The 19,750-nt window shown below is 43.0% G+C and overlaps 1 protein-coding gene across 2 annotated transcripts; it reads right to left on the bottom strand.

Annotated features, from left to right (window-relative positions):
* Positions 1–840: 840 nt before the first annotated feature.
* Positions 841–15,294, bottom strand: LOC142497423 (extracellular calcium-sensing receptor-like). Of its 2 annotated transcripts, XM_075605184.1 has the most exons (7): positions 15,114–15,294; positions 12,906–13,073; positions 11,827–12,118; positions 9,936–10,760; positions 7,128–7,349; positions 3,579–3,702; positions 841–1,874 (listed from the first exon to the last, which is right to left on the bottom strand). In XM_075605184.1, exons 3-7 carry the CDS (start codon positions 12,082–12,084, stop codon positions 949–951), a joined length of 2,355 nt encoding a protein of 784 aa, XP_075461299.1. In that variant the 5' UTR covers positions 12,085–12,118; positions 12,906–13,073; positions 15,114–15,294; the 3' UTR covers positions 841–948. The 2 variants fall into 2 exon arrangements, with proteins under 2 accessions (XP_075461299.1, XP_075461300.1); XM_075605185.1 differs by lacking the exon at positions 9,936–10,760.
* Between the last annotated feature and the right edge of the window lie 4,456 nt (positions 15,295–19,750).

Below are 19,750 nucleotides of genomic sequence, written 5' to 3'. Positions count from 1 at the left end.
CTTTGCGGTATAGCAGCACCCGCGGCTGGAGCCCGGGCAGGTAACACCACAACACACATGCACCAACCAGGCCTACCATTGACATAGTGGCTGCGCAGTCACACACAAATACACATACGCTGGTCTACGTATTGGGAGAGCAAGACGTTGGGTGGGACTCATTGGACTTGAGGGTGGGATTATTGTGTTGAGACAATCCGCCGAGATGCATAAAGTGTGGACACCCGCCGTGGTGTCCGTTATAGCTAACCTTTGGAGGAAACGCTGAGTTGGGTTACCTTTAGAGAGGGACCCCTGTTACTACCTGTTTGACTTCTATGTTTTAGTGAGCAGTAAAGAAGTATTCGTTCGTATACATTATTGTATGTGTTATTGATTGTCCTGCGAGGAACCACTCCCCCTCTGGTTGAAGCCATCGCAGGTGGAGGCGCTGCATAATTGTAAGTAATATCCCTTGTATAACTGCCCCAGGTTCCCCGTGGCGGAAGCTCAGCCCTCCTGTGAGCTAACAGGTTATGCACCACACTGAGTAACTATATGTTTTTCTACACCCACACGGTATAATCTGCGATTGGGGGGGAGGAAACCCGTTACATATGTATTTAAGATTATACTCCTTTGACATTGATGAATATGGTGTTATCGTAAAAAATATTATTATCATTTCCATAGGTTTAGTGTGCATGCAATTAGCGGATATTTCTCTACTTTGGGGTTTTTTTTCTTGTTGACTCACAATTTCTCTAGTGCACCTACAGTAACTAATACAAATAGAGGTCGAGTGGTGTTGTTTTGTTGTTTTAAATATACACATACTGTAGAAACTTCATTTACAAACACAAAAATTACTGTCCATTATACATTCTCCATTTTATCATATATAAATTAGTTGAGAAAAATGAAATAACAATATAATTTACATGTTACAATGTAAACCACCGAGATGGATCATCTTTTTAGTTTATTTTTCTGAGCCTTTCTCTTTCCTGTAAGGAATTCTTTGTTGTTCATCTCTGGTCTCAGGATGATAATGTAACACTTTGGTATAAATATACATACCAATAATCCACTACTCGAAGACAAGATTGCAAATATTTCCACAGCCACCATGTATTTCCCTCGGGTGCTGAGGTAAGCAGGGATGAAAGAGACCCAAACCACCCCAAATATCAACATGCTAAAGGTGATTAGTTTGGCCTCATTGAAACTGCCTGGTAACTTTCTTGCTAAATAAGCTAGTGCAAAACTCAAAGTGGCTAAAAGTCCCATATATCCCAGCATGCACCAGAAGGCCACTAGTGCTCCCTCATTGCACTCGACAATTATTGTTCCTAGCTTAGATGTTCTATCATTATTCTGAAAAGGGGGAGAGTGTGAAATCCAACTAATACATATAATCACTTGTATAGCTGTGCACACAAGTACCAGTGTGTTTGGCACTCTAGAATTTAGCCACATTGGTCTGTTGCTCTTTGGCTGAGTGGAGTTGAAGGCGATCACCACCATGATGGTCTTCCCCAAAACACATGAAATGCACAGTACAAAACTGATCCCAAATGTAATTTGTCGGAGGATACAGGTTATGTTAAGAGGATGACCGATGAACAACAAAGAGCAGAGGTAGCAAAGAATTAGGGCCACAAGGAGGAAATAACTAAGGCCCCGATTATTAGCTTTGACAATTGGAGTTTCAGAGTTTTTCAAGAAAATTACTAGGATGCTCAGAGGGAGGAGAGCACCCACGATTGAGAAAGCAGCCAAAGTGCCACCTAACGGGTCTTCATAGGACAGAAACTCCAGGGATTTAAACCTGCAGTCATCATGCCTTTCATTTGGCCACATTCCATCAGGACATTTCATACAGCTTGTTGAATCTAAATGGAGAGAAATTTCATATATTATAAGCACTGAATTCATGAAAATTTCAATCTACATCTAATGTCACACGGAAACTGATCAAGCAGGGGATGGTCAGGGTAATGTTGTTTTAAATGTTGATAAAGTGTTAAAGAAAGGTCATTTTTAATTACAACTGAGATTTAATGTCTTTTAGAAGAGTCATGCTGAATAATTGAATGCTGAATGAAGATTCAATGGTATGCAATGATTAAGACATAAGAATTGTAATTGTTTTGCATTGATTATGTTCAGGTGTTAGAGCAGAAGTTTCTTCTTCACTGAGCCATTTTGCTTTTGATGACCTAAGTCACTACAACTCTCTTGGAATGAGAGTGTCAGCTTGGAGGCATATGTTGTATTGAGCTACTCAACACTGCCTGACAATGTGAAATTTAGCCAGTGTGGAAAATCCATGCTATTGCTGCAATTGGGAACCTTAAGTCAACATGGAAACATTGAAGAATTTCTGTATGTGTAATGCAGGGATTTTTAACCAGGTTCCGCGAGCACCCCTCAGGGATTTCACGGCCACCAGGGGGGAGAGCTGGAACAACTCTCGCATCTGGCTCAGGCCCGGCGGCGCTGCAGCACCCCACACAGCAGAGACCCATTGGCTCCCGAACTCAGCAGCAGCCGCCCGGTCACTGCTATACTTCCTCTCCCTGCCCACTCTGGTCAGCGCCCGAAGTCACACAACTTCCGGCTGACAGGAGGGATACTAACTGTCACTCCCACCTGGGGGAGTGTGTGTGTAAGTGGGAGAGTATATGTGTGTGTGTGTGTGTGTGTGTGTGTGTGTGTGTGTGTGTGTGTGTGTGCTTTTGTGTGTGTGTATGTGTAAGTGGGAGAGTGTGTGTGTGTAAGTGGGAGAGTGTGTGTGTGTACGTGGGAGAGTGTGTGTGTGTGTGTGTGTGTAAGTGGGAGAGTGTGTGTGTAAGTGGGGGAGTGTGAGTAGGTGGGACAGTGTATGTAAGTGAGGGACTGTGAGTAGGGGGGAAAGTGTGTGTGTAAGTGAGAGAGTGTGAGTGGGAGAGGGAACGTAAGGAGGAGAGTGAGGCTAGGACCCCGATGCCTGCTGCGGGTGCTGCATTGACAAGAATCACCCCTCAATGGGGCCAGGCCCGCTAACTACCTTGCTCGCCGCGTTGTGCTAACAGATTTCCCTGAAAACAGGAAATCTGTGCTCACAGCTCGTGACAGAGCTCCCTGGCGGTACACAGCCTATGAGGGTGAACCTGCCAGGTGACATCATGGCTGTGCCCCCCACTATGCCCTCCGAGGGCGGGGGTGGGGGGGGAGATGAGGACAACGAGGGGGGGAGAGACAGGAGCAAAGGGAAGGGGGGGAGAGAGATGGGGCAACAGGGGGGAAGAGGAAAAGACAGGGGTGATGAGGGTGGGGGGGGGGTGTCGAGGGTTGGAGTTCCCAGAATTTCAAAGTTGAAATTCTGGGTTCCTTATCCAAAAAATGGTTGAAAACCATTGGTGTAATGTGTTGTGTAGATTGTTAATGTCAGTGTCTCTATGACTCCATTGCAAATGTGATGCTTCATGCTGTTTAGTGCAGTATTAATGTATCTAAAGTATTAATTCAGAAGGTTAGTAGGACAGACATACTGTATGTGTAAGATACAGCAGGTGTGAGAGAAAACAAGTACTACACATTTTACTGTTATTTACCTGTTTCATTGCTAAACTCTTCTCCTGAACATAACAAACAGTCAAAGCAGCAGACTGGCTGCCCTTTCTGAGGAGCTTTCCTGTATCCTGGAGGGCATCTCTCACTGCATATGGATGAAGGTACCTACAGTTAGTATGAGAGATACAGTATGATATGTAGAGATATGCAATTTTTTCACCCGATTGCTCAAATCAGGTGAAATTTGCCAATATTGTTTCCCAAAAATGGCAAAATTAGCAAATTATTTGCCCAGCATTAAGGGTCATTCATTGTACATTGCAAATACCAACATGGAAGCAAAAAAACATAAAGTCACATTGCTCTGTATATATTGCTATTTAATTCTAGTGAAGTTCATGAAATGTCATATTAATCAGATAAAGTTGTTGCACCCAAGTATTTTCAGGTATTCCCGAGCAATGTGATCTTTGCAAAATGTAGGTTAATCTAGGAGAAAATCACAAAAAAATGTTGAGAAGCAAATATTTATTATCAACTTGCTTCTAAAAATGATCACTAACTCAGATGAACACGTCATTTCTTATAGTGTCTAGTGGTCACTTGGCCTAAATAATTATGTGTTATTTTCTTGAAACCTTCAGTTTCTTTAGAACATTTAACACATTATGGGGCTTATTCCCTAAACTTCGATAAGTTCAGTTCATTGCAGAGCGATTTTGTCTTACTGCAGTATAAAAAACGGTATTCAATAAGAAAAATCACAAAGTTCGTTTAAAAAATGCAAGATTGCACTACTTTCTTTTTTTTTTTTCAAAGACTTATCGCACTGAAGGTGTTTGTTTAAACTGCTGCCTGGAAGAGCTGCACGGAGAGAGCTGTATCTTCGTGCACAGTTCTTACCGGCGATTGTGCAGTTTTAACGTAAATTTTAATAACACAGTATTGTAGCAGGGGGTCTCCTGAGCTGAACCGCATTAATTTCAGCATCGGGGACCCCCTGCTTCCCGAGTTACAGGTCCTAAAATCATGTGCCGGCATCCCTTGTGCATTTAAATATCCCGGTCAAGTGACGCAGGTGATTTAAACATTGTGGGGATATGGCACCCCCTACCAGGGCCTGTAACTGGATGCAAGGGGTCTCCAAGGCTAAAATTAATGTTCAGCTCAGGAGACCACCTGCTTCCATAATTGTTAATATTCACATTAAAGCAGCTAAATTATCTTAGCGGCCAGCAATGAAGGGAGTAAGCCACAGTACCTGGTTTATTGGGGATAGAGAGGGTGGGTGAATGTGGGTACTTGGCCCAGGGTGTGCGGTTAAGCCTACCAGAAAAGTTGCGCGAGGATTTAACCCATTCATTGCCATAACGGTGAGAACCGCTATGGTAATGAAGAGGTTAACCCCTCCAGCTACCCACCCGAGAGGCCTAACCATCACCTAACCAATTACTCCCTTGACCCACCCCCTCTACCCCTAATAAACATCAAACTACAACAACCCTACTACACACGCCCTCTACCGCAAACTCCCTTCTCCCCCCCAACAAATACTGTAAAGTAATGGGCAAAATTCCCATTATCCATATCTGGATAATAACGCATTTGTCCATTAAAAATTAAACATTACCCAGCCAGCATAAAGTAAATTAAAGTTCTACTTATCTCTGCCAGGATGAAGGCCATCCTCGTCTTCTTCCTCGTCCTTCATGGGCAGCAACATTACAATAAAAAATAAAAAAATTACTATAGTATTGTATTGTATGTCTTTATTTGTATAGTGCCATTATTGTACATAGCGCTTCACAGTAGTAATAAACGTGGTAATTATATAAATAACAAATAATAAATAGATATAAATAACAGGTCATGGGAATAAGTGCTTCAGAAAAATGTAACATTTAGGAAGAGGGGTCCCTGCTCCGAGGAGCTTACAATCTAATTGATATGTAGGAGGTACGTACAGAAACAGTAGGAGGGCATTTTGGTATGTGCTTCTGCAGGGGGCCAAGCTTTATGTATCGTGTCTAGTAATATCTACGTGCTACTCATATGCTTCTTTAAGCAAGTGTGTCTTAAGGTGGGTCTTAAAGGTGGATAGAGTGGGTGCAAGTCGTATATCGAGGGGAAGGGCATTCCAGAGGTGTGGGGCAGTCAGTGAGAAAGGTTTAAGGCGGAGAGGGCTTTAGATACAAAGGGGGTAGAGAGAAGACATCCTCGAGCAGAACGCAAGAATCAGGATGGTGCATAGCGAGAAATTAGGGTTGAAATGTAAGTAGGGGCAGAAGAGTGTAAAGCTTTAAAAGTGAGGAGGAGAATTGCATGTGTGATACGGGATTTGATAGGAAGCCAGGAGAGTGATTTGAGCAGGGGAGACGCTGAGACATATTTAGGAAAGAGTAGAGTGATTCTGGCAGCAGCGTTTAGGATAGATTGTAGGGGAGACAGATGAGAGGCAGGAAGGCCGGACAGCAGGAGGTTACAGTAGTCGAGACGGGAGAGAATGAGGGCGTGAGTCAGAGTTTTAGCAGTCGAGTAATAGACGAAAGGGCGAATCTTTGTAATATTGCGGAGGAAAAAGCGACAGGTTTTAGAGACATTTTGAATGTGAGATGAGAATGTGAGAGAGAAGTCAAGTGTGACCCCTAGACAGTGTGCTTGGGCTACTGGGTGAATGATGGTACTTCCAACAGTAATGTGGAAGGAGGTAGTAAGGCCAGGTTTGGGAGGAAGAATGAGGAGCTCTGTTTTTGTCATGTTAAGTTTAAGTCGGCGGAGGGCCATCCAGGATGATATCACAGAGAGGCATTCTGAGACTTTGGTCTGTAAAGCAGGTGTAAGGTCAGGGGTTGAAAAGTAAATTTGTGTGTCGTCAGCATAGAGGTGATATTTAAACCCAATGGATGTGATTAGGTCACCTAGAGAAAGTGTGTACAGAGAAAAGAGTCCCAGGACAGAACCCTGTAGTACCCCCACAGAGAGATCTATGAAGGAATAGAAGGTGTCAGCAGAAGAGACACTGAAAGTATGATGGGAGAGATAAGAGGAGATCCAGAATAGAGCTTTGTTACGAATACCTAGAGTATGGAGAATGTGAAGGAGAAGAGGGTGGTCCACGGTGTAACTAAGGGGGTGTTAACGCCCCTCCCCCGCTACCCACCTGGAAGCCTAACCACCCTCCCCGGGGCAACAACTCCCACCCCTCACCACCTCTATCCATTGATTGTCACAGTGGTAAATCATGCTCCCAATATGGCTACACAGGCAATACCACATGTATTGAATAGCTAAACACAGTAATATCGCACTATAAGGGCACTTTTGTGCTATAATGAACTTAGCGAAGTTTAGTGAATAAGCCCCAATCAGGTGCAATCTATTAAATATATTGAAATGGACACAGATAATGAGGAGAATTTGAGGTCTATCATCTGCTTTATGTAGGTGGCCTAGAAAAGGTAACACATGCAACACAATATCTCATCAGAAACTCTTTTTGAGGTGTTGATTGTTACCAAATATTGTACATATATATAGCTATATATAGCACAATGATAATGTATATACAGTACAGACGGAATTTTGCTTACCTCTGTGTAGCCTCCACTCCAGAAAATAGTGTTATTGCTTCTAGTAACACCCCACTCAGATCCTTCCATGGAAATGCCAAGATTGACATATCTACTTGTGCCATTAGGGAGAGCTTGCCAGTTTACATATTCTAAGGTTAAGGGTTGATCTCCAAACTCATTAAAGAACACTTTCTGTCCAGCAGTATTGTTAAACTGCACCCGCTTTATGTAGTGTAATAGCTGAAAATAGGATAAGAAATTTATTTTTTTCACGTAATTGTTTCAATGTTAATGTTTCAGTTATTTTATCAAAATGAGATGTTAAAGTTGTCAGGTCTCCCTTATTTCATGTAGCTACTTAATGATCTTCCTGGGTTTATAAAGTAGTAATGCATTTCAATGAGAAAGAAAGTTAGGGATAGTAAAACATGACAAAAACCCTCTTCCATACAGGAATGATAGATAACACTTATGAGCACATTCACGTCTCAGACAGGTCCAGAAACTCCCCTTACCCCATAATCACACAGCATACAGTAGTTCCACTGCAGCCAGGGATTCTGGGTAATGGCATGTACAGAGCACTTTTTGGCCAGATCTACAGAGTTTCTTGATTGACATAACACAGCATTAACATAAGTTAATACATAATTAATTACCAATAACAGTGGCGTAACTATCGCCTGGGATGCCCGGCATGTCCCGGGGCCCCCAGCTGGGGGGAGCCAATGGGAGTCTGGACCCTCCATCTCGACTCGTGAAGAGCTTCAAAGAGGTTACAGAGGCCCCCTGCATTTCCACAGAGCAATTAAAATGATTGACGGGGGAAATAGTCGGACCTCTGAAACAGAGCAGCTCTCCTCCATCGATAACGTGCTGACACATGACGCAGCGACATCATGACACCGCGGGATGAGGCCTGACAGGAAAGTAAAATACCCTTGGCCCTTTCACTGTGATTCCGCCACTGGCCAACGGGTGTCTTCAAAGCTCAGTAAGGCAGGACTAAATGCTGTTTTCAACCATAACCTTGCATTAACTATAACATGCAGTAGTGCTAATAATATGCAAAAGAGGTGCTCCCTATAACAGCACCTATCCTCAGAGCTCTGTTATAGTTAACAAAAGGATTTACCAATGCAAATTTAGATCATATTTACAGGTGGCATTAGCTCCCTAGGATTTAGGGAGGGAAGGAATGTTTTATTCTTATACTATCCCAAGTCCTATAGATAGCCTCCCCCAAACACACTTTATACAACATGTAGAGAGACACCTGTGCACAAAAAGGACACACCTCATATCTGGGATATATGCTAATAACTAATATGGATATGCAAAATATATTGAAATTAGTTCAATTAGAATACATCCCACATATCTCAGCTGTTCCCCTGAGCGATAATATTTGAAGATAACTTAACAGGCTGTTAAACCTGTGCTAATGAGATACTGTAACTAACAGCTGTTGTTTTTGCACACAATTAGCTTTAGGAATTTTGCGCTAAACTCCGGGAACATAACGTCTATCCCTGACTTTCATAACAGTATATTATGAGCCCCGATTTAATGGAGCTTTGTGGAACTGGCTCATACTGTAGTGCGAACCCAGGTGATTTGAATCGGCGCTAAGATCCCCACAAATAACAAGTGAAAAAATGCAACAACAATATTACATAAAATGATGTGAAACCCAAAAAAATACTTCTCAACCTTCCAAGGAATATGCAAGGATTCCCTGCAAAAGCAGTCTTGATTCGGGGTGGGAAGGGAGCGATGATTTCAGGAACACACCATAGAAATAAAGAAATAAAAACAATAATAGTGCAGTATATCAATATAATTAGAGTCTAGTAGATATCTTGGCTCTGTAGAAATTCCTAATTACAACAAGTGGAATATAAACGGGCAGTGGTCTGACTCAGTCAGTATAGGTGAAGGTATATCTCACGCAGGAAAATAAATTCTGGCTCAGGGAAACTTCAGAAGATATAACTTCACCTATACTGACTGAGTCAGACCACTGCCCGTTTATATTCCACTTGTTGTAAGTAGGAATTTCTACAGAGCCAAGATATCTACTAGACTCTAATTGTATTGATATACTGCACTATTATTGTTTTTATTTCTTTATTTCTATGGTGTGTTCCTGAAATCATACTGTAGTGCATCATTTTGTCCCATTTTATTTACTTTAACATGGATCCCAATAAACTATAAAACGCTTAGGGGCTTCATCCCAAGGGGACCTACTATGCTAAGACCAGAATGGGCCAAATCCTGGATGTGGGTGATGACTGTGTCTCTAAGTGGTCCCACAGAAGTGGCTTGACGAGGAGTAGATAATTCAAATTGTCCGATGAGAATTGTGCCTAAGGTGAATACCCAGCAATGGTTCTCTCAGCCAGCCCGATATTTCCTGAAGAAATCTGGTGCCTCAGAGTCTGGGTTGAACAATAGCTCTACTTGGAGAAGCATTGTTCCCAAAACCAGTCAGCACCCCTTCAACTCCTAACATTTTCCAAAGCACTTCACCTTCCCCTTTGTGGATCGCAGGAGCCTATCTCTTTGTGTGCAGGCTGGCTGTGAATTACCAGTAAAACAAAGACAACAGCAAAAACATATTCATCCTAATCTAAAAAGTGACCTCCATAAAACAAATAACATTATACACAGAGAAACTGGGTTAACGCCTGAGATCACTTAAGACGAATAGCAGGCAATGACAAGTCTTAACCTTCATTATACTGTAGTAACCGCATTGCCCCTTCTGTCAAAGACAGCAAATTCAAATACTGTATACAAATAGTTGCAAATATGTCTTACCTTCCAGGGTTGCAATCTACTAATGTTAAAGCAGGAGGAGGCAGATTTGCATGAAATCATATCATTGACACCATGTGCCAGTGCATAAACTGCATTATACATTAACATGGCATGTCTTGATTTGTCTTCATGATAACCCAAACTCTCTAATGTGTGAAGATTTTCTTGGCCTGTGCAATATGGGATTGACCCCTGACTTAGTTTGTCTGATGCAGTCTGATTGTGATCTTCCTTAGGCCATAAGCATCCAAAGCCTTCTTCCCAAAATGCTTTCATAAATATATCCCCTGGGTATGAGGAAGGGTGAATACTATAGAGAAACTTTCTGAATCCTGGAATTTTTGTTAAAAGAAGGGTTATTCCAATGGTGCCATTTAATGTTCCCCAGAATTCCTTATACGAAAAGATAGGAGACGCCATCCAACTGCCACTAGCAAACCAGATCTTGCCAGTAAAATGTTCTGCCGTAGCCACTTGCATGAAAGGTATCAACTCTGGCATAGAACAGTACATTAGTATAACAGTGGCTGTTGATTTTCTGATGACCTGAAGAATTGAAAGAGTTTGATCTCTGCTGTGTTGGGCAGATATCTTCATAAAAAATGCTACACAAATCCCTGCTGCTTCAATATCTTTTCTTATCAGTTCGCTGCTATAGAGTCCAAAATCATTATCGGATGCCAAGATTCCTACCCAGGTCCACCCAAAATGAATCATCAGATTAGTGAAGTACCGAGATTGTATTTTTTCATTTATTATTGTACGTAGGAAGGAAGGGAACTGGATTTTATCACTTAGATCTGCGAATGCTGATCCGTAACTTATCTGAAATAAGCGTAAATGTGTATTCTTTAGATTAGCAAAGCAGAATCATTCTGCCCTTTGCAGTTCCCTCAGTGCTGAAGCATGTGGGGATTTCATGTAGCAGCATTTATAGCAGTATACAGTATTTATAACAAATTGTTGCAACACTATTGTAGCTTCTATTGCAAGAGGTGCCGACAATGCATTACTGTGCAGTGCATTGCAGGCCTCTCTGGCTGCAAAATGATTAAATGAATCAAGTATCACCATAGCTTCAAAAGAAGAATGCTGTATAACACAGGAACATATTTAAGAACTCCATTAGTATGATCTTAACTATAACATTGATACATACCATTTATGCTGGAATTGGACCGTAATACCGATATCATATGCTTTCTGCAAACTTCTATATATGGAAATTCAAACATTTTACATGAGGCTTTCCAAGCTCCATCCTCAAGGGATCTCAACAGGGCCAAATTTTTGTACGATTCATACCTAAGCATGATGCCTTATTAATAATTAGATTACAGTTAATTAGGGAAATCTTGAAAACGTGTATTATTAGTGGCACATGCAAACTAAAATTGGACCATTCTGTTTTCTGCAACTGGAGCAGCTGTGAGCAACACAACTATATATATCCCCTCAGCAATAAATTGAGATAATGTAAACCTGTGCTCAAAAAGGGGCAAACCTGGGAGATATGCAAAGCATATTTAAATGTTTCACACCCCACCTGAAAAGATTTCCACAAGTCAGATTCTAAGGAACCTTTTGAGCAAGGGGGTACAGTCAGGCCCAACAGGATCAGAACCCAAAACCTCTGCTATTCGGGGCAGCAGCTCTACCAGTGTGATCAAAACTAGCTGCTGGATAGCCCCACTGTTGCAGCATAATTTTGAACTATATTGCTGACATCTGCCCTTGTGAAAGAAATCCAGAGGATTAAAGGAATTTGCAAATTTGCCGTGGATTTAAATTTCTGTGAACATTTTGCCCGTCTCTATTTACAGTACAACTAATATTTAGCAAACATTTTAATAGTCTCAAGTTACATTACTGTACAAATGTCTACAATTACCTGGGGAAACCGGTAAAGTCCCAAAATTCTTGCCACTGCGAGGGAGGAGGAGGACTGAAGATCTCCGATTAACCCTACCAGCTTGGAAATGTTTTCACACCTGTAATTTGGGATTGCCTTCTGTATCTCTGATAAAATCCTCATTGCCCCTTCAACTGCTTGGGTTTCCTTATAGCAGGAGTCATAAATCCTAAAGCCCAAAGTGATATTTGGCAGAAGTTCTGGATTCTCGTTGATCTCATTAATGGCATAAACCATGGCTAGGACTTCTTGGTAACGTTGAATATAAAGTCTAAAGATACAGAGAAGTCAAGCATTTAATGACAATACAAAATAAATATTGGCCTCCTGAGTCATCAAGCTCTGCTACCGTAGGTGATAACTTGCCTGAATGGGCATTAACTCTCATTTACTAGAATGGAAGGTAACACCTGTGTGGGTTAATTAACCCATAATAGAGATTGATGAATAAGGGGTTATGTGAGTTTGGGATGTAAATGGAAACCTTTAATACAGTGCAGTCTTGAAAATAATTTAGTTTATGACATTATATTTTTCTTCTGTGGAACATCTGAACATACAAGTGACAACTTATCAATATTTTAATTAAAATTGCATATACTGTATTTAGTATGTCTGTTCACTATTTGAATGATATTTTTATCAGCTGCATTTTTCTAAAAAGCCAGCTTATGAATAGCACATGTAAAGTAATGCATATAAATTAAATGAGATAATCACAGGTCCACACTAAAATAAGACAATCAATATTTTATTTACAAAAATATATAATTACTTTTCCTAGAGCTATTTCTTAAGTATATATGTCTATTTTTTTATTTATATAATGATCTTTAGCACTTTTTTCAAATTCGATTTATATTGTGTTAAATTTATACAGTATGCAGAAGATTAAAATAATTTAAAAACTGAAACAAAATGTTGTTGTTTTTTCAGAAGAAATTCAGGACTTTAAACCTTAGTGAGGATTAATTATTGCACTGCGAGCTATAACATATACACAGCAATGTGTACAAAGGCATCATTTGATTTAATATTATTAGGACACGCTACATTACTTGTCACATTTCACTGATGTAGGTTTCTCTGTGAAGGTTATTTTGATGTTGCCAGGACGCAGATGCACTGGAATAAGTCCTCCAAAAATAATGTCTCCTTCCTTTTCATAAACGTGCAGATTTGCTGAGGGTAACCTGCAGTCAGCATCAGCTTTGGTGATAGCCCAGCTAAAAAACAAACAATAGCCAGTCCAATGAGACGCTGCAGAACAGTAACCAAAAGGATCAAGTATTCCCCTATTGAAGAGACAAATTCTAAAGCAAAGTGAAATATTACTGTGATTTTTATCAGACATCCAACATTAATATTATATTATATACAGTATAACCATTTCTCTGTGACCTCACTGTTACCATTTGTACATTGTATCTGGTTTGCTGGTTAGCATATATGCCCTCAGTAAATGTACATACACGTTCACACTACAGAGATTCTAACATAAAAGATCTTTCCTATTTCACTTCTCTAACGCTTATTGTAATTTGCACGATATTCTAAATCGCCTACACTTTGTACAACAAAACTATATATATAGGATAAACCTATCATGGAGATAGTATACACTATATCTATACTGTATGTATCTATAATACATTTGTTTTTACATTGAAAGTACTAATGTATTGCTACTAGAAGATTGACATTGTCTATTTCAAAACTGAAATACATATAAATCCCAATATTTTGACCTAAACAAAATAAGAAAAAGTGCTGTTAAGTTGCATTAAGATTTTTTAAATCAACATATTTGTAACATTTAAACAGTAATTATATTCACAGTGGAAACAAAAAGCATGATGTAAGTAGTTTTGGGATCCATAGCACATTTAAAGCAAGCATTGTGTAAATGATTAACCTGAATACAGATTTGTTTCTGCTCTTTAGAATATTTTTCTTGAAACGAACATAACATAAATGATAACAGCATTAAAATCAATAGCTCCTCAGTTCAGATTCTCTAAATAGGACACCTCAATCCACTGAATAAAGCTAAAAGTGCAATTTGTTACATGTATGGAAGTAGATACATTAGGCATCTTGTTTAAGAACTTGATAATGGACACTTCTACAGTACTATTTTTCTTGTTGCATGCATTTTTTGAATCCTGTACAATATTACAAATATTGTTTTAAACTTGTCATCCCTATTCTCTATATTCCTTTTTAAATTAAAGAGGTAAATCTCTAAATAAAAGCTTAGTATACTGGTACCAGAGGATTCCCAATAGCAGCATAGTGTATCTTGGATGGATGCGTCTTCCTTTATGATATAATTAAGACTCAGGTCTTACAGTGACATTTTATAATGCAATGATTTTACAGCGACCCTGTCACACCATACACATAATATTGCAAGACCATAATTATAACTGTATAATTATAAAATCATATTATTACCTGTACTTGTTGTCCTCTGAGCCAGCTAAGGATAGTCATGCATGATGGGGTAGGATAATAATAGCCTTAGTTTGTACTAGTATGTATATGGCTGAAATGGTCCCCTTTATATCTCCCCATCTTTATCTATATGTATATTGACAGGGAAATACTTATTTCACTGACAGAGATTGGATTGCTTGTCTCACTCACAAACACACATGAACACACCAACACCTACTGTATTGTTAGTCAAATACTATTTATTGGTTACTTAGCTTCGGATAAACACTTCATGGTCTTAACTGCAACCATGAGATCACATGTAGACTGTCAGTGGACCCCCATTCCTGGTAGTTGCAGCCTTCTGGTCTCATGTTTGTTCCTGCATGCAAAGCCTCCAAGCTTATCTCATGCCATATGCGAGGATCTGACTAAACTTGCGCACAGAGCAACGTATATAGTTTGAATTCAGTAAACAGATTTAAGGAATCAAAGCCCAGGAACTGCGGGCCCCTGGTGCCTATCAAAACTATAAACACATAACTTTTGTGGAATCTGACATGTTTGTTCCAGACGTCGCCATCCAATTTTGTAAACAGTAGTTATTTCAGAAATAATTTCAGTTATCGTAGACATTTTAGTAAAATAGCAAGATAGTTAACACACTATGGGCCTGATATTATGCAACTAGGCCATCAGAACCAGGATAAATCTTATTCTCCTTACAAAATGTTTCTCTATCCTAGTAACTTGTTAGTATTTCCTTTTTTGTCATTGCTTCCCCCTATCGCTATATACAGCATATATGTAGCCATGTCCCCTCTTACCTCCGGTGCCTGGGCGGGGGACAGCAGCGGTGTATGGGAGCGGCGGAGCACCGTGGCGTACTCAGCAAGTGGGGGCTGCCATCTTGTAGTTCACGCTTGCACAGTCCCCAGAGTTGCGGCAGACATCTTAGGAGAGGCAAGGGACAACATGTCCCAGGAGCCTGAGGGACCTGCAGTTAGAATGTTGACACAGGCAGTTACAGGCAGTTGCTGGAGTTACTGGCAGTTGGAAAAAGGGGAGGACCGTTGAGGTTGTGTCCAGGGAGCAGTGTTCGCTCTGACTAGGACTAGGTTGGTCCCTTAGGTCCCAGCTAGGTCCTAAGTCTCCTTTTAGATTGTGGCTGCTATAGGGAAGACCCCAGACAGTGACCCTTTAGCCTTATAGTGTCAGAAGTAGCATCAGCAAGAGACGCCAAGCTGTGGGCTGTGGCCTGTGGTCTGGGATCAGACCACAGGCAACTCTAGACAATAAGGGACACCCTACAGCTGGAGCACCCTCAAGAGGCGGATGCCTATGTGGACCAGAGAGAGAGGATTCAGCAGACTCGTGGGATCAGACGGGTCCTTTTTGCTCATTTAGCAGTACCTGGGTATAGGAGTGCCCAGGGATGTAAAGTGCACCAACTGTCCACAGGGGTAGCGCTACTCCCTACACTTGGGTGGGACTGAATCTCATTGGGGAGGACACCAGGTGTATTGGTGCCAAGCACCTCATGTATTTTGGGGGACACCCACCCTGTGTGGTTATTATTGTTATTGTGCTGTTAAATATATATATTAGTAAAGATAAGTAGTCATGCCAGTGTGTGTGTATCTTTATTCATTGACTACATTAGTTCCTGAGAGGGTTTATCCTGCAGCGCAGGGATCCCTCTCAGGTGGAGGCGCTGCATACCAATATAATGCTATCACCCCAGGCTCCCAGTGGCGGAGGATTAGGCCTCCAGTACACTAAACAGGTATTCAGCCCGTGTAGTTACCTAGACATGTGGGAAAGGGGGCTACATTTCAAGGCGCTGCTGAGATTCAGACATGGGGTGCCCAATCTAAATTAAAGATAGTCAGATCCAGCAGGGAACATGTCCCTACCGTCCCGCCAGAGTGTCCATGAGTGGGCCTTACGGCGCCACGCATCTCCCCACCATGTGGTCGTCATTAGCCAGGTCCCAGTATCCCTGTCCTTGCCAATCTTGAAAGACACACTGAGACAGACACTGGGGTTTAATAAAGCCTGTATCGTAGAAGTAAAATGGGATTTAGATCTCCAGTGGAGTACGGGCTTTGTCGACTGCCACTATGATATCCCAATGGACAAAGCCTCCCAGTGTCTACAGATCCCTGAAGTCCCACCCGGCGGGAGTCCACAATATATTCCCCAAATTAAGTGTCAGTGCAGAGGCACCAAGTACCAACCCTAGCGTGGAAGAGTGTCGGGTGGCCACACCTGTCTCTCTCTCAAGGATCCCTAACCGGAGCAAAATTGGCAGTCGACAGTCCAGATGGAGCCACCGCTGTTCTCGCCGTTCAGAAGGAGCTCAGCTGCTAACGGGGGCCATACAGCAGCTGACGATAAGATAAATCTGCTTTTCCCGGCGCAACCCTACTGCAAACTCAAGGCCTTCTCGGGACATCACCTACTCCCGTCGGAGAAGAAGGTATTGCAGCATGGAATGAACATAATCTCAAGGTATTGGAGGAATGGTCGTTCACCGAAGCGATGAAGAAGCAGCGGATCATGGAATGCCTAAGACCCCAAGCCTCTATGATGGTGAGCATGCATCAGGAGCAGAACGGGGACATGACGGCCCGGATGCTAGCGGTTTTCATAACGGAGGCCTATGGTCATGAGGGTGAGTTCTGGGCTACATATTATGCCCTCCGTCAGAAAGACATAGAGGAGCTGTCAGCATTCATTCACTGTATATACTTAGTACTTTGGCTGATACTTACCAGCCACCTCATACCCACCTCTGAAGTAGACAAATTCCGCAGGAAACAATTCCTGAGAGGTTCGAGCCCCAAACATTCTGTTGCCAATATGCTCTGATGTGCTCTCATGCAAGGGAGTCCTCCTACATTTACAGAGCTATTGAATCAAGTGAAAGTGCACGAGGCGCATGCTCGATTGCGTACCCCCAAGAAAGGAGTCCCGCTAGGAGGAGACCAAAGGGGCGTCAGCTCAGAAGTCCAAGCAAATCGATTCTACCAAGGATAATCCTCCATCCAGGGCACCGATCTCAGCACCAAGGAAGGCGTGGAGAGCAACCCCTACCTCAAGTGCTAGTGAGAGCCAAAAATTGCTGCTGCTTGAACCTCCACTCTGGGAGCTATGGCTTTCACAGTGCAAACAGAACAGACCTCCCCATACGAGGAGGGTGCCCTGTTGCCCAGACCTGAGGAGGCACTCCAACTGGACGCTTATAGACGAGTGTCATATGCATCCTAGTGGAAGGAATATACGTTTCTGCTCTGCTGGACATGGGGTCACAAGTGACCATCATTTACCGACTCTTCTTTGACTCGCACCTCAAACACATGCCCATGCAGTCAGCGGAGAAGATGAAACTATGGTGCCTCAGCAAGGAAGACTACCCCATTGACGGTGTGGTTCAAGTACGGTTGGACATACCACAACTGAACACCAACAAGACCCACCCCATGGACGTGGAGGAACTACTATGTCCCAAGTCCCGGGAACCTCCGAGCTCCCCCATCATACTGGGGACCAACGCTGATATGGTGAGGACTCTGTCGAGCTTAACTGAAAGAGGCAGGTGAATTACCCCATCCTCCCTACGAATCTACCCATTCCTCAAAGGAGTGCTACAGGATCTCTGCCCAGGATTCGGCCAATTCTTCAACCTATAGAAGGGGTTGACCGAGATTCCACCAGGGGGAGTGAAGCACATGGCTGCGACGCCCAACTTCTTGGGACGTGACAACGCCGATTGGTACTTCTCCTTAGAGACTACTCCCGAAGAGGATGCCAAAAGAGAGTTCCGGGTAGTACCAGAGCTGAAGAAGTGGAAGACTGCCCTTCGTGAATGCTTCGAAGTGGCGATACAGAACATTTCGCCTCATCCCATACGGTTTGACGTCGGTCAAGTAGTAGGTCGGATATACCCAGTTTACGCCCATGGAATCCCTGACCCATGTGAAAGCTGCTACCATTCAAGAAAAGCCGGTCAGACTACAGTTTGACTTGGGGAATTGACCCTGTCTGCGGACTGGAAGAGGTGGCTAAGTGCCAAATTAGAGGAGCGCAGGGAAGTGTTCTCCACCGGTAGATGGATGTGGGTTGTAGCAAGAATTCCCAGCACACGATTCGGCTGAACGATGCCACGCCATTCCGTGAGGGTTCCAGACGCATCGCTCCCAGAGTTGTGGAAGACGTGAGAGATGTCATGAAGGAGATGGAGATGGCAGGCATAGTAACGGAGTCCCGTAGCCCCTATGCCTCCCCGATAATGGTGGTACGCAAGATGAATGGGTCAGTCCGCCTGTGTGTAGACTACCAGACCCTGAACCATCATACCATACAGGATCAGTACACCTTTCCAAAGATAGAAGAGATCCTCAGCGCCCTGTCAGGAAGCCAGTGGTTCAGCATTCTGGACCTGAAGTCTGGGTACTATCAGGTACCTATGAGCTCCAAAGATCAGGAGAAGATGGTGTTTGTCTGCCCCCTCGGGTTCTACCAGTTCACGCGAATGCCCCAAAGCATTTGCGGTGCCCCGGTGACATTCCAAAAGTTGATGGAGAATACTATCGGAGATATGAATCCCCGGGAATGCCAAGTCTACCTGGACAATATCATCGTGTTTGGTAAGACTCTAGAAGAGCACGAGGAACGTCTTTTGAAGGTATTAGACAGATGGGTAAGGAAGGCTTGAAGTTGTCCCTGGACAAATGCCTGTTCTGCCGTATGTCAGTCACCTACATGGGTCATATAGTGTCCGCAGACGGAGTAGCTACCGACCCCGCTATGGTAAAGCCATGGTGAACTGGCCCCGACCAAAAAACGTGATGGAACTGTGGTCCTTCAAGTGATTCTGCGGATACTACCGCCGCTTCGCAGAAGGCTACTCCAGTAAAACAAAAGTCCTCAACAATCTCCTGAATATCTACCCAGATGAAACTCGGCAGAAGGCCGCATCAGCACGGACACCCTTCGGAGACAAGTGGAAGTCCGCCTGCAGAAAAAGCATTCACCGGCCTCAAGAAAAGCCTCACGGAAGCACCCATCTTGGCTTTCGCCGTCCTCGAGCAGCCATAAATACTACATGTGGATGCAAAATTCAACGGGCTGGGGGCTGCCCTGCATCAGAAGTGCCCTGCTGGTCTCCACCCAGTGGCATACAGAGGCGGCACACTTTATTCTTACTTGGCTAGTGCCGCAAGACGGGAGATTTCCCGGCTTGCTCGTTTTTTTCCCTCGGCGTGCCGCGCGTCATCGATGCGCGTCACGCTTCATCGGGAGCGTGCGTGCATGGCGCGCGTGCCCAGGGCTCCCGAGGGAGCCTTGGGTTCCTCTAATGTGGGGGATGGCGGTGGGGGGCTCCGGGGACCCGGTGGACCCGGAGAGGGGAGGGGGGTGCCTCGATCGGAGGCCAAGACCGGGCAAATGTTAGAATAAA

Source organism: Ascaphus truei, chromosome 6 (genome assembly GCF_040206685.1).
Source record: "Ascaphus truei isolate aAscTru1 chromosome 6, aAscTru1.hap1, whole genome shotgun sequence".
NCBI lineage: Eukaryota > Metazoa > Chordata > Amphibia > Anura > Ascaphidae > Ascaphus > Ascaphus truei.
The sequence above is the reverse complement of the archived record's forward strand: the minus strand, read 5'-3'. Positions and strand labels throughout refer to the sequence as shown.